The following is a 20,106-nucleotide window of genomic DNA, read 5'->3' on the forward strand; positions in this document are numbered from 1 at the left end:
AAAGATAAAGATTTAAAGGGGAGGACACGGGATATATATTTTACGTGTCCTTTCTATACCCCTCAAGGACACGACAATGATTCAGTGGCAAGGTGTGGTATACATGATATTTTGAGGGGGAGGGGGGAGAAGGCACGAGATTATCAGTTCGGTTGGTATCGGAAATATTTGTCGTGTGAGAGGGATTGACCCAGAGTCCCCTACGCGAGATTAACAAAGTGCACACACAATATTATTAACTTGCAAGCGGCTTTATTTACTACTTTGTCTATCAATAATGCACTCGTGTTTATCTTCTCAAAAGCGCTGCCTTGAATCAGTTTTACTGTCCTGTTAAACAATTAACGTACATTTATCCTAAGTGACAATATTCATTACGTAGTATTTGGAAGCCATAAGAGCGAATCGAGCAAATTAAACTTCCTGAACACTTACACAATCAATACGATCCGATTTGATCTGAACTCGAACTTTTTATTTACGTCCATCATATGCCCGTCATTAATCTCCATCAAAAATGTGTGGGATGTTAAAGTTAGAACCTATTTTAAAAGTTCTACGTGTCTGTCTGTCCGACTACTGAGAACCACATAAACTAAAATCTGTTATATCTTAGTTTTGGCGCTTCTCATGCTCCGAGAGCTAGTAACGAGAATAAATTGCGGTGTTGTTCTTATTTGGTTTGACATTGAATGGCTTCCAAAATCATAAAAGGCCCTTTATCAAATCAACGTATAATGTAGTGGGAAGTCCAAGTTCCTTTAGCTCAGTTGCATATAGTTATTGTGACAGTTGTGCCATCGGGGGTTGTCATGGTGACAGTGCGGCAGGTTCTTGTGGTTGGGGCTTCCGTGGTGGTATGGGGGTGGCGTTTCTCTCCTGTGAAATAACACAAAACAATTCGTTAGCTGCGCACCTAATCATGAAAGTCGGCCAATAAGCAGTTTGCAAGGACACAGAAATTTACTTGTTATGGCCTGAGAACATTTGAGACCACAACAGAACTAACGGCGCTGAAACTGAAACCCGTGAAGATATGATTTGAATTACTTGTTCCATACGACAAAGGAGCTCAACTGAGCACCTGTTTAAGAATCAGAAAACGGATGGGAAGTTAATTTTTCTTTACTCATTTGTTCTAACACAATGGAAAAATACAGTGGATTCTACTGTCTTGTCAATGGAAGGCCAAGAAAACGCGTATGATTCCGGAACGATTGAGGGAACCTCCTACAAGTATACCACTAGTATTAGCGGTGATATGTTCGGCATATGAGCTTGTAACCAGGCTGGCCCGGTTAGTGCTACCAACGCTCATATGGGCCGGTAATTAACCGAGGTAAAAAAGATGCGATTCTTTTGCTTTGCGAGCCTTCTCTTCCTTTGAACGATTGTCAAAATCACTGGGCAACTGTGTAGCGCGCAACCACAGGCCGAACATAAAAACGTCATTCAAATAAAGTTTTTCCATCTGCTTCGCAGTCTTGCTTGGTACGGAATTGTTTATTAGAGCCTAAATAAAGGCTTTAATACGACATTTTTGATTCGTCCCGGTTACCGGCCTCGAGTGTTCAGATCTTGGTAACTCGCCCACCTTCTCATATGAACAAATCGAAATTTGAACAGAAGAAACAGCGGTGAGACGAGATCTCGGGAAGTGGGCAATTCTTTTGACAAGGCTCATATGAGGTGCCTTTTTGTCCTGTCAGTTACAGTCGTAAATATTCCAAACAGTTTCACCTGAGTAGAGAGAAACAGTTTAACTTACGGCTAAGCTGGCTTTCACTTTGCTTTTCCACAACCTCAGCAACGCTTTCCAGCTGGATGCGATAAATGGGCAGCTTGGCACACAGGGCCGCCATTTCATCACTCAAAATCGAGCGATCATCAACAGTTCCGCCAACCACATAATCAATATGTTTAGGCTTTTTCCGAAAGGGGCCCTGAGAATCTTTCTGTAGAAAAAAAAAACAACAAGAAGTTTATGAGTCCTTACAGGATATTGCCGTTCAAATTTTCATTCTGCAAGCTCTTTCGCTAGCGGTTGGTAGCCTTATAAACTCTCATCGCAGGATTTCTGCAGTAAAACAATGTAAGCTTATGACAGGCACAGTCGTTGCAGGACAGCCAATCATATTTTTAATATTTTCAATTTTCCCCGCCGAGTCTCTCCAAGCGTTCAACCGCTAGCTAAAGAGCCTCAGGACTCTGCGTTCGAGATGAGAACTTTATACCGCCTTCACCACCATAAAAGATTTGAATTTCACCCTGCAAAGTTCAAGTGGTTGATACTTAGGGCTAATTTACCGTACTGTGCGTTTAATTGACACGTTACAGTTTGTCCGTAGTACTAGCACTAAGCACTGTCGCACATTCTCTTTATAAATTGGGCCTTTTCTACTTTGGCCAAACTGAAATTTGTGGGGGTCTAACAGATTGGGCACTCTCGCTTCTCACCATCACTAACACACTTAAGTAATTCCCTCCTTCTTCTACCCTGGGGATTCAACTGTGGGCGGAAAGGTAAAAAATGACCGAGCTACGAAATTGGTTTTCACGTGAGGGTGAATCGTAAATCCATAGAGATCCGCTGGCAACACAGCAAAATCAAAGAAGGTCAAATTCTTTTGTAGAACAACTATTTTGTTAATGCCTTGTCAACTGAAGGACGTCAATCTTACATTCAGTGATTGAACAACAGCTTAAAATTGTTTACTCACCATTTCAAGCTGTTTCTTGAGGTCTTCTGGTTTCAGGAGATTGTCAGTAGAGTTGCGCAGATAACAAGCTTTCTTGTTGGACACTCGGTACAAGGCCAAGTTCTATGTTGAGAGGTAAGAGACCAAAAAATGGTTGGTCCTCACATAAGCGAGCATGAAAATGTCAAGTCTAGTTTTAGTCACTAGCCTATGGCTGTTTCAGATATAACCAAGGGAATAACCTAGTCTTCTTTTTTGATGATTTTATTGAACAACTTATCTTGAACTTAGTTCGCACAATACAAAACATTACACTGCACAAAAAGATAAAATAACACAAAATACTCGGTACTTACATGAAATACAGGTTGGCTAATTAGGGTTTGTTTTGTTGATTAATAGCGAGGAAGGAGAAAGTAGAAGAAGAGATTTGTTAAACAATTTAACTATAAAACATTGCAATAAAATTGAAAAGTTTAAAACCATAAAGAAATGAAAAATACAAAAAGGAGGTAAAAGAAAGTAAAGGAAATGAAAGGATAGAAAAAGAAACTGAATGAAAAAAAAATGAAAAAAGGAGAGGAAAAGGAAAAGAAAGGTAAGAATGTAAAATGAAAAGAATTTTGTAAATAATACCGTCCAGCCCAACCCCCTTCCTCCCTGTCACTCACCTTCTTGAAATCGTAAACGATATCAACTTCTCCTGGAGAAGTGGGACTGGTGTCGCCATTGTCTGCAATGTGGAAGGACTCTGTTTCCTTCTCGGTGTCAATTTCAACTGTTTCATCGACTTCTTTATTTCCATCGTACATTTTAACAGTGTACTTCGACAATGTATCCTGCAAAGGGAAAAATATTTAAGATGATCAGTCTGCAGCATTTCGAAACTTTTCAACAGGACCACTTTTGTTTTCTCGGTTGAATAAAAGGATGCAAGGTGATGATCGTTCTCCTTTTCTAGCGAGCTGAGCGAACTATTCGAGAGATTTAAGAGCTCCTGACCTGAACGGAACTACGGGAAAGTACTGCTCAGTAGCTTTCATTTTCATCCACACATTCAGGACTACTTTTGTTTTCTCGGTTGAATAAAAGGATGCAAGGTGATGATGGTTCTCCTTTTCTAGCGAGCTGAGCGAACTATTCGAGAGATTTAAGAGCTCCTGACCTGAACGGAACTACGGGAAAGTACTGCTCAGTAGTTTTCATTTTCATCCACACATTTAGGACTACTTTTGTTTTCTCGGTTGAATAAAAGGATGCAAGGTGATGATGGTTCTCCTTTTCTAGCGAGCTGAGCGAACTATTCGAGAGATTTAAGAACTCCTGTCCTGAACGGAACTACGGGAAAGTACTGCTCAGTAGTTTTCATTTTCATCCACACATTCAGGACTACTTTTGTTTTCTCGGTTGAATAAAAGGATGCAAGGTGATGATGGTTCTCCTTTTCTAGCGAGCTGAGCGAACTATTCGAGAGATTTAAGAGCTCCTGACCTGAACGGAACTACGGGAAAGTACTGCTCAGTAGCTTTCATTTTCATCCACACATTCAGGACTACTTTTGTTTTCTCGGTTGAATAAAAGGATGCAAGGTGATGATCGTTCTCCTTTTCTAGCGAGCTGAGCGAACTATTCGAGAGATTTAAGAGCTCCTGACCTGAACGGAACTACGGGAAAGTACTGCTCAGTAGTTTTCATTTTCATCCACACATTTAGGACTACTTTTGTTTTCTCGGTTGAATAAAAGGATGCAAGGTGATGATGGTTCTCCTTTTCTAGCGAGCTGAGCGAACTATTCGAGAGATTTAAGAACTCCTGTCCTGAACGGAACTACGGGAAAGTACTGCTCAGTAGCTTTCATTTTCATCCACACATTCAGGACTACTTTTGTTTTCTCGGTGGAATAAAAGGATGCAAGGTGATGATGGTTCTCCTTTTCTAGCGAGCTGAGCGAACTATTCGAGAGATTTATTAAAGAGCTCCTGACCTGAACGGAACTACGGGAAAGTACTGCTCAGTAGCTTTCATTTTCATCCACACATTCAAAAGTTTGAAACACCTTAAATGGTCAAACTTTAGGATTTCGTCCTTACACTGAAAAATTATATGGACATTAACAAAATTTGAGTCTTATCTGGCTTGGCCGAAAGTTCTTCGAACGCTCTTTCGTTGTTTGAAAACCGGCGCCAGGTTTCCCAAAATGAATACATACCGTTAGCTCGATACGATGATTCGATCAAATTCCTTTTCATTGCTTTGGTAAATTGAAAAAAAGATAAAATTAACGAAGAAGAATTAGAAATTACTTTTACCTTTTTCTCTTCTTCTGTACATTTACAAAGAGATGCTCCCGATGCGGTCGCAACAAAGAAAGCAAAGCACAGAACGAGCACTTTGAACTCCTGCGTTCAAAAAAAAAAAAATTCAGGTGAAGTTCTCATTTGTGTACATTCGCGAAAACTTTAAAACAGTTGAAAGTTGCAAGTAGAGTGTATAATTCTCAAGTAATCTTACCATGTCAGCTTCTCACAGAAAGGAACAGCACTGGATCAGTTCTTTCTTCTTGTAATGGAGAGTTTTCCAACTTGCAACTCAGTGAAGTTGAATACAGACTGCCCAAGTCAATTGGAAGTTTAAGTATTTAACCTGGGCCTTTGGCCCCTCCCTAACTTTGTGCCAATCCCCACTTGAACCCTTTTTTTTTTTGTGCATTTGTAAGAGTACCCAGAAAATCACTGTTAAAACAATAAATAGAAAAAAAAAGGAATTGCTTTCACTCTGTATAGGGCAAAGAAGCAGAAGCAACTTAAAGTGCAACTTTTCAGTGCAACTTAAAGCGAATTTGTTGATTCAAATTTATGCAGGGTAGCGGACAAAATATTATTTTGCTTGCTCTACCCTAAATGCTGGAAAACAGATTACGTGCGTACGTGCGTGCTTACCCACGATGCGTGCAAGTTTACTGACATGTGTAAGTGCGTCACGTGCGACATGCTGGAAAACAGATTACGTGCGTGCGCGGGCAAGTTTACTAAAATATGTAAGTGCGTCACGTGCGACGTGCTGGAAAACAGATTTCGTGCGTGCTTACCCACGTGCAAGTTTACTGACATGTGTAAGTGCGTCACGTACGACAGAATGAGATGTAAGGAAACCTCGTTCGTCAAAGGCGGTCCTAAGGTATGGTTGTCACCGGTAATGTTAACCACAGGAACAAACACGGAATACTTATTATCAAATATTTGATTGATTGTTAAAACGCGGTTTTGTTCTTTTATAGCCGTCAATAGCGACTGACGGAGTACTGGAAAGTTTGTTTCTTTGTTCGTTTTTTTAATTTAGCTTGAATGGAAAATGATCCGATTGTTCAAGTTTTTTGAGCCGATTCTGTTCTGTGGCTGTATTCCGTTCCAAGGAAGGATTGTACCACTCAACCTCGTTTCCAGGGTCCTCTCTCTTCCTCCCTCGAGAAACGACCCTGGTTGCCTTTTGTCACGTGGCACCCAAAATCTGGGTGCTTGACACAATTTGTCGTTAGGGAGGGGTAGTAAAGTATGCAGTTGTCGCTTTCTCAGAAGGACGGAGAAGCCAGCTACGAACTTTACGACAAAAAGCGGTTTTACAACCAAGCATTTCTACATCGCACACTCACTTGAGACCTGGAAGAGGTTAACGCTTCTTCCACTCAGGTAGAGTGTTGTTATTCCAAAAGAATTATTTTAAAAACAGTCGTTTCGGGACGCCAGAGGAAACCGACAGACGATGGGGGACGCTTGAGTCAAAACCTAAACAGGCATGGTGATTAGAACAGAGGTATCGCTGGCTTTACGCCTTTTAACAGAATTTTGGGCAATAGAATGTAAGCAGGCGAAGTGTTCAGAAATACCAACGGACTGAAGCAAGCCGCGTGTGAATATAATTCAAAGGTACTTTTCATCTTAGTGTATTCCCTATGTCCTTGACTTTAAGACGTAGTTAAACAAAAAATATTGAGCTCAGAGCGTTGATTTTGATGGAAAACAATGTATTTATTCACAGAAAATCGGAGACCAAATAAATATTCAATATTGTGCTTCGCGAATTACATGCAGTGTAAATAAACAGATTACTATTAACAAGAATTGTATTTACTTGTAAGTGATGAATTATAATGCTGTTACTGAAAGAATTTTTTATGAACTACGTTTCATTTTATAGGGCAAAAGATGTACTTATTACCGCACTTTAACTTTGAATAAATGCTATTTCTGGTTGAATTCATGGAATCAGTTCCAACTAGTGTAGATAAATTATTCAGACTCAAGTTGTATACTTTATGATCAACCACTGCTTCATTGACTGTTTGAAATTCCCTAGATTGTACTTAATATACGACTTTTGCAGACGACATAAAACTGCGCCAAATCTCTCGTATTTCGCTTGCTTAAATCGCACCCACTTGAAAATCTCTGATCGGCTCTTGCGAATAAAATAATAGAGCGATTGTACCCCGACTGGGGAGAACAAACTATAATTAGTTATTAGCAACTTCTCTAAAATACACAAGAATAACTTGAAAAAATTGGCCAATTTTTTCAAGTTGTAATCCATTTCCATCCTAGCCATCCGCAGACAGAAATGATTGACACTAGTTTCTGTACACTAGTAGTGTTATTGTTAACAAAACTGAACCAATATTTTAACGATTCTATTAATTGAAGTATGTTTTTTGGCGATCCAAAGTGACACTAGAATATGTGACACTGCCCCTTTAAGACAAGGCAAAAGACTTATCGAAACCAGGCTTTTAAAGATGTAACTCTTGAATAGTGCAGGGACCACTTGAACCATGGTTTTTGTCCCTCGGTTTTGACGAACACTTTTCTTTACCATTAGCTTAAACTTGGCTTTTAAGAACATATTTAGCGAGTAAGCTGAAAACATCGGTTAACTTTAATCGTCGATTAACGTTAATCGGCTTTCGAACAACCGGACCCAAACCTTTTGGAAATATCAAAGCACAAAAACATTTTTAACTTTCCAACAGTTCTCAGCTAATGCTGAAATAATTTCCAGTGGGACCGCTGAATCGAAAGCACTTTGCCTTACGATTTACCTGGTAAGCGCGCGTGAGACAGGTTTCATGATACAGTCTCTTATATATGGTGTCCTTGCTATGTGTTATCAAGAGTTTATACAATTTCAGTCCCTCAGCGAACATGTGAACTGACGTAATATAGAGATGTCTAATATCCAGCCGCTAGCAGCAAGATCATAAGATTCGTCAAGTGGTACAAAGGGCACAAAGCGGCACAAAGCGTCGCTGTAATGTACAGCCTTCCTGCTCAAGCTGCAGCAGGAACTTTTTTTTGGTTAGATAAAAGATGTCCCCCTTTCAACAACAACAGCAAAGAGAATTTTCTGAATTCTTTGAGCATGTACTTTTTTATATTCTCTACTTTTCAAAAAGACGTGCACCAACTTGATTTGAGGGTGGATTTTATTTTGGATGTGTTTAAATGATCGCCCATTCTAACACTGAGCAAAGGGCATTTCAGAATTTCTTAGAGCGTGTTCTTTTTCCTTTTCCACGATGAATTCATCTTCTCCGCTTTCTTAAAAGACGTGCACCAATTCTATTAGAACTTGGTTGCGTGAAAATCATCGCCCATTCCAACAGCAAAGAGCATATTCTCAATTCTCAGAGAAGTCGTTTTTCCTTCCTTCGGATTACTTTATGTGCAACCTATTAAGGATATGTGTAGTTACTTTGGTTGCATGGAAACCATCGCCGGTTTCAGCAGCGAAGAGTATTTTCTCTCAGCGTTGGCCTTGTTTCAGCTGTTTACGTGGAGTCTTCCCTGTCCCCAGGTCTACTGGAATTTCTCCTTTAAACAACTTATAATACAATGCTTCAAAACTCATTAATAATTCATGGCCATTTTATCCTATCAGAAGACGGAAATCAGTCACGTGTATGCATCTTTATACTCGGTAAAGAATGGTCTTTCTAAAAAGCACGGAGATGCTTTTGATTGTGGGTCTCGGGAGAAATCGGGGTTCAATACAGGAACATTTGTAAGAACACTGAATTATTAATGAAAACATAGACAGTAATCTGCATATATAGATCACTAGTGATCTGTGGCTAGAGAAAACTAAACTTCAAGCAAAAAAAATGGTGCAAAAGTCTTCTTGTTCTAAGTACGACACTCCTTTCTTTCCAGAACTCACGATATCGGATCACAAAGTTTCTTGAACAGCGATTGCACTATTGCGCATACTCAACAACATCAAGAAAAAAAAACATTGCGTGAATTTGTATCAAATGTGATATTCTGTTTATTCCACGTTTCGGATCGTTCTTGACTTCCGGAATTCTTAACATCCTGAAACGTGACTTCCTTCATCGATTTCACTACAGCACCAATCTCGTACCCATAGTCCTCAGGCTTTTTGCTCAGCGGGTAGGTGCCAGGAGAGACTCTGGAGAATTCGAAAAAAGGTAAAGTTTTTGATTGGCTGCTCTACAAGCTCCGTAACGGCTTGCATTGTTTTACCGCATAAATCCGTCGGTAATAAAATTCCAGTACCCAAGTGTCTCTCCTGGCGACCAACCGCTGGCCAAAGAGCCTGAGGTCTCTGGGTACGAGATTGCTACAGCACATATTACGAAAATACCGTTCGTCAAACGATCCTGGAGACCGGAAATGACTTCTGACTTCGGGACCACAAATTATCGCCAGATTAGACCGTAATAAATGGGTTGAACTTCAGAAATGTTTTCTGGACTGCAAGCTTGCGGAGCCTTACATGAAGTACTGACCTATCTGTTCCACAATTCCCTATTTCAGCCATTTTTCTGGAACAGCTGAAGGTCGCCACGCAAGGAATCTCCCTTATAGTATTTAATGAATTCGTCACTGAGGATATTATACAATCGAAATACAATAAAAATACAGTAAAAATACAGGCTGTGACGGGGGAAAGAAGTCGAACCTGCGTCCCTATTGCAATCTGACCCCCTACTACTACTACTACAAAAAAAGCTGGACTATAGGATACAAGCTTAGATAATTAGATACTAATTAAGCTAGTCTTGAAAATGGGGAGTGAATTAGTTGCTTAGTGCAAGAAGGCAACGAGTTCCACAATTCAGCAGTCCTAATGAAAAAGATTTCTTATAATAATCCTGATTATGTTCACTGCGCCACACAGTTTTATGCAATGACTCTGAATCATGTCAATATATAAAAAACACGTTTTTTACCTTCGATTATCTTGTTAAAGCAAACCACAAGGTTTCTTTTAGTGTTTAGTTGTTAAGAATTGATAATATAGTCTTCGTACCCGTAGACTCCCTCTGGAATAGGCTCTCTTTTCTCTCGAGAAGCGCGACGCAACAAGTGAAGCTTCGAGACGTCACGCGAGTGAGCCTCGCCTGTCGGCATGGCGACAAAGACTCGGTCCCGACGTTTGCGCAAACAACTCACAGTCGGTAAAATACTGACTATTTTGCATTTATCGTAACCATTATCCATGCCAAGTAAGTTAGTAACGCGACAATTTAATAGAAACTTTACAGTAACTAATGATAAATAACTGCTCGACCTGCTGATGTAGCCATTTCGTTAATATGAATTTTCCCCTACCCATTTTCTGATAAGAGCGTGAAATTTCTCCTGACCCCTGAATTGACACCCATTCCAGACCTAAATTTTTAATTAAACTAATTTCCAGTTTTAGCTCGTAATGGCTAAACTGAAAATATGTCCCGCCATGGCGTACAATTTCATACAGTCAGCGGCTCGATGTGTGGGCTCAGGCAGTCTTTCTTTTCCTTTCATAAAATACGTAAAAACCGTAGAATTAACTACTAAGCGATAAAATTATATTATTTTAACAAATATTGAAATAAAAGCACGTTCAAAAGAAGAAAAACCAATGTTTTCTTGTTATTGCGTCATTGCGCAATCAATAGCCTTTTTGTCACACCACTTTGTCACGCGAAGTCACAGTTTGGTTGAAATAAGCCCGAAACCTCTGGAAAAGCTGTACAGCGCACTTTAAATAGAAGTAAAGCAAAAATCTGTCATGTAAGCTGAACATACGCTGAACAATTTTAACATGGCGGCCGATGTTTACAACGGTGAAAAGGTTGATAAACTCTTCAGTTCGTCGGTCCTTTCAGATGTCACGGGCTAAGGAAAACCGATATTTTACCGATATTTAACCTGCTTGGGAACCACGAATACAACTCGTAAGACATTATATTTGCGATGAAATTAAGCTTACGAATCTAAACTTTGGAAAGCGACTTTTGGAAACTGACCAGCGCTTCTGAGAGGGAGACAAGTTGAGAATGTGTACATACATTCCGGATAAGGCTAGACAATGACAAGAAGCGAAGTATGGCGAACTTGGCGGAATTTATTGTGAATGATAAAGTTGTTCAGGAACCGCGAGGAAAGTTCAAAAGCAACAATAATACGGTTGGATTGTTACTAGACTGGAACGTAGAAATGTTGTATCGTTCTGACTTGGGAAAGACGAATAAATCAAGGTAGGGCAAAATTCCACTTTTTTCTTTGTTGAGAATTAATTTTAAGGCCATGTCCACACGTATCCGGAAATTTTTTTTTCCGCAAATATTTTTTTGCGGATGCGAAAATTTTCGCGTCCACACGCAGCGTATTCGAATCGTTTTCAGCCGTCCACACGTATCCGATTGTATCCGGAAATTTTCTGATTTGCTCTAGTGCCCAGTTCTAAAATTCTCTCTCCATTCTTCTTCGATCATACTGCCATTGATAAAATTGTCCCACCTTGTGCTTGTCCTTCCTGGGGCCCGTTTCTCGAAAGTCCCGGTAACTTACCAGGCCCGATAAGTGATTATGGTGAAAAATGTTTCTTAACAGAAGCCAATTTTTGTTAGCTTTGAATACTAAATTTTACATCTTATAATCCTATAAAAACATTGCTCAAGAACCATGTATGAAATCACTGCGTGTAGTAGGCGAAAAAGTATTTAAAAATATACTTATCGGGCCCGGTAAGTTACCGGGTCTTTCGAGGGTCGCGCCAGAATCGCCTTCGGTGATGGTTCGCTCTTTTTTTAACTTTATGATGCCCACTGTTCATTGAAAACAATCTCAAAACATCCTGTCAATCTATAATGTATTGGTTGTGTAAATTTATCACAGCTGCACTTATCTGAGCGCATGATATCAAACTAGAAATAAGAGCAACTAACAAAGAAGCTACAACCTTGCTATACGCCATGTTTGTTTATAATGCTCGCCGTGAAGACTGGATCCAAGAGAATGACGAAAGCGTATTCGAAAATTTCCGGATACGACCGTCCACACGTATACGTATTCGTATCGGATAAAAAAATTTCCACTCTGGAGAGCGTTTTCAAAAATTTCCGGATACGGCCGGAAAATACGCTGGATACGTGTGGACGCAAGCCGTATTCGTAAAAAAAAATTTGCGTTTTCACAAATTTTCGGATACGTGTGGACGACGCCTAAGACTGTAGATTCAGCGCGTGTGCGCCTGCGCGTTGGCCATGATGTATGGAATTGTTTAACAATCTCGTACCCAGAGCCTTCGTTACCCTTGTCCAGCGGAACGGGAAACGGACGCTCTGGCAATCTCGTACCCAATCTCGTACCCAGAGTCCTCAGGCTTTTTGGTCAGCGGGGCGGCGCCAGGAGAGACTCTGGGATAATGGAAAAATATCATTTTTTTGATTGGTCGTCTGCATAACAATGGAAGACCGACAGGAAGTCCGTTGGTCATTTGCGGAAGTTAACCAAACCGGAAACCCCCCTACCAACTTTCCTTGTTTTGGAGGGAGATTTGAAATGCCAAACTCGGAGTTTTGTAATTTTTATGTGTGTGTCACGGTTATTTTATTTTATTTTTTTCACACCAAAAATTAGAAACACTCCAATTCAAAGACAGGTTTTGAATTATGTCAGTGAAACAATTTCTAGCCGGCTAAACATCAGCCGTTTTATCGTAGGAAGTTTGCCACTACTGTCATACGACGGTAAATCACGGCAAAATGCAAACAGCTTAAACTGATTACTGTTGCTGTTATGAAAAATTATTTTCGGAAAAATATCATTGGTCAGTTTGGGAGAAAAAGCGGTAGGAGAACGAATTGGTGAAGCCGTTCGCAAGTATGGAAACATTAAACGTAATAGAGAGGACATTGGTGTCGTCAACGTTGTGAATAATTCGAACATGTTATTTACTAGTGAAGGTTATCATGGAAAAATAGAGAAGTTCTTTAACATCTATAAATTTTGTTGTGGATAAAAATTTGGAGATGACTGATCTGTTGTGGAGTGGAGTCCATCTCAGGTTTCCGTTTCGATTAATTCCCTTTCGGTTTTGCCACAAGGGAAACGCTGAAGACATCTTCACGATGATCAAACGCCGCACACGAGAGCAAAAGTTTCACTTTTTTCAGTCACGGCCCATTGGCCAGTTTGCCATTTCAGGCGGAGGTAATGGTGTGTTGAACATTTTTCTTAAATTTTGAGAGATTTTGTTTTGAGAAATTTTGTCAGATTTTTTTCTCACTGTTCCATATTCCGTGCAAAATAAGAACAATTAATTATTTGTCCTAAAAAGTGTATAAGGCCGTGGTTTTAGGTTACCTTCAGATGAAGTTTAATCTCAAATGTAATAGTACATACAGATTTGAAGTTTACTTTTACAGTATATAGGGGCAGTTGAGAATAAAGACTTGTTGCCTGTTACTCACAACCATCTTCTCTGCAAGAAAGTCAACACACTGTGACAGTGAAGAGTCACCCAACTTGACCAGTCAAAAAACATGTGTAGATAAATATACTGAAGCCTAAAGCTGGACTTCGAAATGCAGAAGTACCTTAAAATCTTTACATTTATTTATTTCCCACACGTACACAGACAAACAAATAAAAGAAAAAAAAACTCAAGTAGTGGAGAGGATCAGGCTCAATAAAAGATACCATGAGGCTTATGAATATTAAGCCTCCCCAATCTTAAAACTGATATACAAAAGTTATTACATAAGATATTGCTTGGAGTTTTTTTATAACTAAACAAATAATGTACACTGAGTTTAAAATAAAGATGGCAAAAATTTGAAGGTAATGATAGTTTAATTGTACTCTGTTAATGTACTGACATTAATATGTAAGTAAAAACAATCTAACTTTTTTAAAATATTATTTTTCCCTTCATCTGACAAAACATACAAATACTCCATATTTGAAGAAGTATGAGACAAGGAAACTGTGGGTTCCCTTGTAGACAAGTGTGCAATCATGCCTAAAGTACCAGTTGTTGAAAAAAAAAAATAGATGAGCGGTGGTGTGACTTTCTGACTTGTGCTATATGTTATAAGGAAGAACACCAAGTCTTCCCTTAAAGGGTTCAATTGGGACGCTATTATATTGAGGAGATACAAGAGAAGGCCCCTGCTCGATTTCATTCCACTGCAAGTGTACCCGTTGTACATAAACATGGAAGCCAAGTACCCCAAGTTTGTGTGGCATATGACCTGCAGATAATGCTTGCACAGCCTTGTGCAGAAAGTGACCACTTTCATCATAATTATATCCTTATCAAACACTCCACTTGTAATTGGTAAATTTACTGACATGATTATTTTGGCAGTGGATGGATTTTACTGAATAATTTTACTGAATAATATTCATTCGTGTAATTATTATTGCTAGTAAATATTAGCAAGAAATTTGTGGTAGCCAGCAGGTTTAAGCATAAAAATTATACTTCTCAGTGAATCCTACCGTTTATTGTTATTTTGCACTGATAATCAAACAAAAGAAAAACTTTCAGACACTACAATACTAGCTTGCAAAAAAACTGCATTCAATATTTATTAAAGAGTGACAAGTCTATAAAATATGTTGAACATTTCAAGGATTCCAATATGGGTCCTTTACTCCCTTCCCCTTCCCTGTTAAGGGGTAACTAATAAAATTATGTGTAACCATTATCTCATCAAGTATGTAGAATTCTTAAGTATAATTTGTTAACAAAACTGTTAATTATAGAGTGATTATAGATGAAACATGAAGTTTTACAGTCAATGCTTGTTAGACCCTCCCCCCCCCCAAAAAAAAAGAATTACTATTCAATCTATCTTATGGGTTAAAGAAACATCACTTATAGCCTTATTGTTTTTTCTGCTAACCAGCTAAAAAGAAATTTGAAACATCTTTTTAGATATAGTTTTGTAACTGATGGTATGACAAATTTAAATGATTTTGAATTATTATTTTGAATGTGTATTTCTATTGTTCTAGACATTTGATCGATGCAGCTGATAAGGCTTGGTCCAGTCCCACAAACATTATGCAATATGCTGGATGACTTACATTGTGGCCTAATAGACAATCAGAGCCCAGGAAGGGCTTGAAATAAGAGTCACGTTTGACAATTTTCAGTTTTAGTTTATAGCTAACATTATTGTCAAGGGACCACAAATTCCCACAAGTGCTGGATAATTGACACAGTTCAGCAAAGGTCTCACAACACTGTGCCAATCATTCAGGATATTGGGGAGTTTGACAATAGTAATCATCTGTCGTCAAAGCAAGAGCTGCAAGATCAGAGAGGAGATTATATTATACAATTCAGCAGAGTGTTGGTTGAGTATAATACTTCCCTTGCCTAGCCTGAAGTCAATTAAACGTGTGATACCAAATCACATCACCATCCAGTACTCAAAAGAAATGGCAAATCCCTCAGCAATTATCAATTTACCAGTAATGTGCCCTAATCAATCAGAATACATTAGGTAATGTGTGTCAGTATCTGAGCTATCTGACTCAGCTCTTACTTAAAGTGTGCACTCCACAACCAGATGAAGTCAGGACCCACCAAAATTATTTCAATTTATAATATAAACACAATTTCCCCAATCTTTCGACCCCTTCGCTGTGCTTCCTACACTGCACCCAAAATTACAAGAGAACTCACATAAGATAGTTTTAAATTATTTTACCTTGATTACATGTATACAAGAACAGACTAAGGAGATTATATGCACGGTATAGACATTTACTGACTAAATGAAATATAATATAGTCAGGTTATCAACAGTCTAGCTCAACAATCACATTATAACCAATTTACTGATGAGAGGTGGCATGATCACCACTCTCCATACAGTTCTCATATAATTACTCTGTGGTAAGGCAGAATAGTTAACAAATTAAACCTCAACACAACTCACTATCCTTATTTTCAAAGCCTGTTGACACAATTATCCAATCTCTGTTATACTACTTCATTTTATTTCTAGATACATTATTAGTATACCTGGGAGCAACTCTACAGCACTAAAAGCATGCAAGATGTGAACACTCTCTATCAGTTTTGCCAAAAGCTAGGCAAAAGGAATGTTGATTCAGAAAGAAAAACTCCAAAGCTGCTCTTGAATTCATGGCATGTATTAAATATGCTGATGTTGAAATTGTACTAGCTTGCACTCGAACACATATGACTTTCTTAAATTCACTTTAAGAAAAGCGTACACACAATTCAGTCTAATAAAATTAACAATTTTTGGGACAAAAAAAACCTTAATTTACGACAGTAAATATTACTAGTACTAATATTAAGAGGTGATTTAAATTATTGTCAAATGGTAACATGTATGTGTTCATTGAATCCCATTTGGACGTAAACTGTTAAGGGAAGGGGAGAAGGTAATTTGAACATAAATTCAATACACAGTCAGCTGCTCAGTTCTGTGAGAGGAGAGGTGATGGTTCCTTTTTTATTTGTAAGTATAAACAGTAATAAAGAAATATGTTACTTGTCTGTTGTAGCAACGTCGAATCAAGTCCACCTTTCGCTCGCTCTTACATGAAAAAAAATCCAGTTGCTTTGATCCGCTCTTACGGGAAAAAAATCTACTTCCTTTTGATCGCGTGGAAAAATCAATTTTGGCTTTCTCGAACACTTTCAAGACCCGATAAAACCTTCAGGCCCAATAACAATAACACGGCTGCCTTTTTGGGGCATTTGACTTCCGTTTTAATCGTAAGCATGCGCACTAAGACCGGAATCCCACGTTTTCTGGGAAAAGAAATTCCATTATCCCAGCAATCTCGTACCCAGAGTCTTCAGGCTTTTTGGTCAGCGGGGCAACGCCGGGAAGACTCTGGGGACATCGAAAAAATTCAATTTTTTTGATTGGCTGTTCCGTAACGGTTTCCATTGTTTCACCGCAGAAATCCTACGGTAATAAAATTTGATGTCCCCAGAGTCTTCCCGGCGTTGCCCCGCTGACCAAAAAGCCTGAAGACTCTGGGTACGAGATTGTTATCCCAGAGTCTCTCCTGGCGCCGCCCCGCTGACCAAAAAGCCTGAGGACTCTGGGTACGAGATTGACGCTCTGGCAGAATCCAAAACCGGAACCACCAAATCCTGGTTCCGGTTTGATTGCGCCTGCGTGAGGTTTGATGGAAAAAGAAAATGGCGGCTGCTATTGATCACTTTCATTGTGCTTTAGAGTTCGCTTTAGAGAAGTTGGGCAAAGCTGAGTTTTCTCTGAAAGAAGCGCAGTATGAAGCTTTAAAAAGTGTCGTGTTTGAAGGAAAGGATACCATTTGTATACTTCCTACAGGATATGGGAAATCACTCATATATCAGCTTCTACCGCATGTATTTGACTATTTTCTGTCAAGAGAAGATTCTTCATCGATTATCTTGGTATTGCCCCTGTATGCGTTGATGCAAGATCAAATAAATAGGCTCAGAGGACACTTAAATGTTTGGATTCTCAAGGATCATCGTAACTATTTTAAACAAAGACCGGAATGTTGGCTTATATAATATAAGCGCAATCCATAACACACGCGAGTCATGAAATAAAGGTTGTTATCAATTGGATTGGACAACAGAATGAAGAGATAAGTAACAAAATGACTTTCACGATAATCAACATTAATTATTTCTCTCCGTCGTTCAAATAAATGATTTCTTTCATATATGGTCATATATTCTCGTATCACCAGAATGAAGAGAATACAAAACTCATTGGATACAGTTCCTGCTTGGTAGTACATCTTATAACTGGTTATTTACCTGAGCCAACTGGGACGTGCTGTTTTGAAAGTTCTAATAACTTCATCGATTGGCATAAATATATTTCTTTTCCAGTGCGGCCTCTTTCCACAGCTGCTTCAGAGTGACCCGAAACAACCACCGGGTGGTGCAAAAATTACTTTTATGCTGAACCTGGCACGATGAACAGGGCAGACAGCCATCTCCGATAAATTCGTTAACTTTTAAAAAACCGCATTCTTGTCCAAAATCAATGCTACTTCTGTTTCAACTCCGGAAACTTTCAAGGACTTATTGTGATGCTTTGTATGCTTGTTACACTGCTTCGGAGTGGTTTGACGGAAGTTGAGAAGCTAGTGCATTCGTCTCCGCCGCAAATCCCCGCGCAAATCCCACCGACAATAGTCAAAAAACATCGTTGTTCTGTATGTCTGTGAACTTGCCCAACAATCAACTCGGTTTAGATGTAATGTTTCAGAGATATGGATAAGTAGATTTGTTTATTTAGAGAACAATGCAATATTTGCTTCTCGTGGGAACAGTTACTTCCGATTGGCTATCGAAGGATTATAAAGCTTCTCATCCTTAATAGAATTAATGGCCGTTTTCATACTAGAGGACGCGTTATCCGTCTGGACGAACTTGGGCAAACATTTGTTGCTCGTCTGGTTATTCGTCTCTAGTATATTAAAAGACGGGCACAAGAAGCATTATCCGTCTGGACAAACTATTTTCCGTTGTGCGTCGTTCAAGACGAATAATTGTTCCAGGTTGTATTGCTATCAAGTTATTTTCTATTTCTTCAGCAAGTTAACCGGGAAATCTGGAACATCGTTAAGTAACGTATTTTAAAATATGAATTTATTATTGTAGCCAAGTCGCTCGTGCGTGACACAGATTAGGGAGCGAGTGAGATTTAATTTTTTCTTTTGTTTGTTGTGGTGTTTGTTGGTTTGTTGTACCCGTGTAGAGAAAACAATATTTAACATCAATATATTTTTTAAAACGTTTTAAGCGTTGAAAATAGTTTAAAGCCTTTTTTAGACAAACTTTGGCCGAGGAGTTAATTTATTCTATTATACCATGTTATGTAGAGTTGTAGATTTCAATGACGCTGAATTGTAATTTTCTCAAACTTTGATCGGCGTTCGCGCAAACGTTCTTCTAGATCCTAAAGATTAAAAACCATACACCTAAAATTCAATGACTGTACTGTCTTTTGTCAAAGTATAAGTTGATTTGAGTCACCACCGGTCAGCTTTTTTTCTCGCTGAATTTGGATTATTTTGGACTTTTGCGTGATAGAGAAAAGTGTTTCTACTTCATCCGAGCTCAGTTGCGTCTCAGTTCGCACACAAACGAGCAGAGATGAAAATAATTACTATGTTTTGACTGAGGAAGAATCAATGTATTAAATTGTACTAAAGAAAGATTCACAGCTATGTAAATGTCTGTGCAGCGAGAAGCTGGAAAGTGTAAAATTTCGAGTTCTCGCATGGTGAAATGCGAGCTTCGGGTAGAGTGACCGTTTTTCGCGTTTTTTTTTTTTTTTTGCCGTTATATAGAATATTTCAAAAACCTAACCTTATATCCTTTACATACTTACCTAGCTAAGGCCTTCAAACTAACAAAGTATGGGCGAAATGGATTTTTTTAACCGTGGCCACGATTTCTTTGATTTTTACTGACATTTACTCTTACCCGGTAAGCGCTATTAAAATTCCGTCTGATTTTGCTTTTACTCCGTATATATAAATGCGGCGATTGTCAACCACATTACAACAACGATAGCAATTTTCTTTTCTTTTTTTTTCCGCAACTTTCGTGGAAGTCGTGTCGGGAGTCGTAAACTCCGCTACTGCCTCATATTTCAATTTCGCGCCGAAAAATAGCTTCCGGTCCGTGAAATAGACATGTTTTTACCAGCCAATCAAAGGTGGCCTCATTTGGATTAGCCCAGAGGTTCGCGTTCTTGGTGCTGACCAAAAGAAACGCGGGCTCTGGGAACGAGATTGATTGTTTAATGGAATCGTACGCCGAGTTTTCGATGGGATGCCATGCCATTCGATCAAGGGAAATCCAGCATAACGTTTGAGTCTGTAGATGAAATCCAAAATTGTGGCCATTCAAATGAAAGCTACAGCTGAGCAATATTTCCCTTTGGTGCTGTTTAATATTATGCTGTACGAGGTGGTTCTAATATTTGAATCTGCTGATGAAATCCTAAAGTGTAACTATTCAAATGAAGGCTACTGAGCAGTACTTTCCCGTGGTGCTGTTTATTATGCTGTACAAGGTGGCTCTAACTTTTGAGTCTGTGGATAAAATT

General features: G+C 39.0%; 1 protein-coding gene across 1 annotated transcript; it reads right to left on the reverse strand.

Annotated features, from left to right (window-relative positions):
• Positions 1-230: 230 nt before the first annotated feature.
• On the reverse strand, positions 231-5,367 carry LOC146471773 (uncharacterized). Its single transcript, XM_085120337.1, has 6 exons — positions 5,211-5,367; positions 5,009-5,098; positions 3,371-3,538; positions 2,721-2,822; positions 1,769-1,955; positions 231-879 (listed from the first exon to the last, which is right to left on the reverse strand). Exons 1-6 carry the CDS (start codon positions 5,211-5,213, stop codon positions 767-769), a joined length of 663 nt encoding a protein of 220 aa, XP_084976463.1. The 5' UTR covers positions 5,214-5,367; the 3' UTR covers positions 231-766.
• Between the last annotated feature and the right edge of the window lie 14,739 nt (positions 5,368-20,106).

This window comes from Pavona decussata, unplaced genomic scaffold (assembly GCF_977016875.1).
Source record: "Pavona decussata unplaced genomic scaffold, jaPavDecu1.1 SCAFFOLD_102, whole genome shotgun sequence".
Taxonomy (NCBI): Eukaryota; Metazoa; Cnidaria; class Anthozoa; order Scleractinia; family Agariciidae; genus Pavona; species Pavona decussata.

Coding starts and splice junctions, on each gene's coding strand:
- LOC146471773 (XM_085120337.1), bottom strand. Junction 3,539..5,008: donor GTACAGAAGAAGAGAAAAAG/GTAAAAGTAATT, acceptor TTCCCTTTGCAG/GATACATTGTCGAAGTACAC. Junction 880..1,768: donor AAGTGAAAGCCAGCTTAGCC/GTAAGTTAAACT, acceptor GTTATTTCACAG/GAGAGAAACGCCACCCCCAT.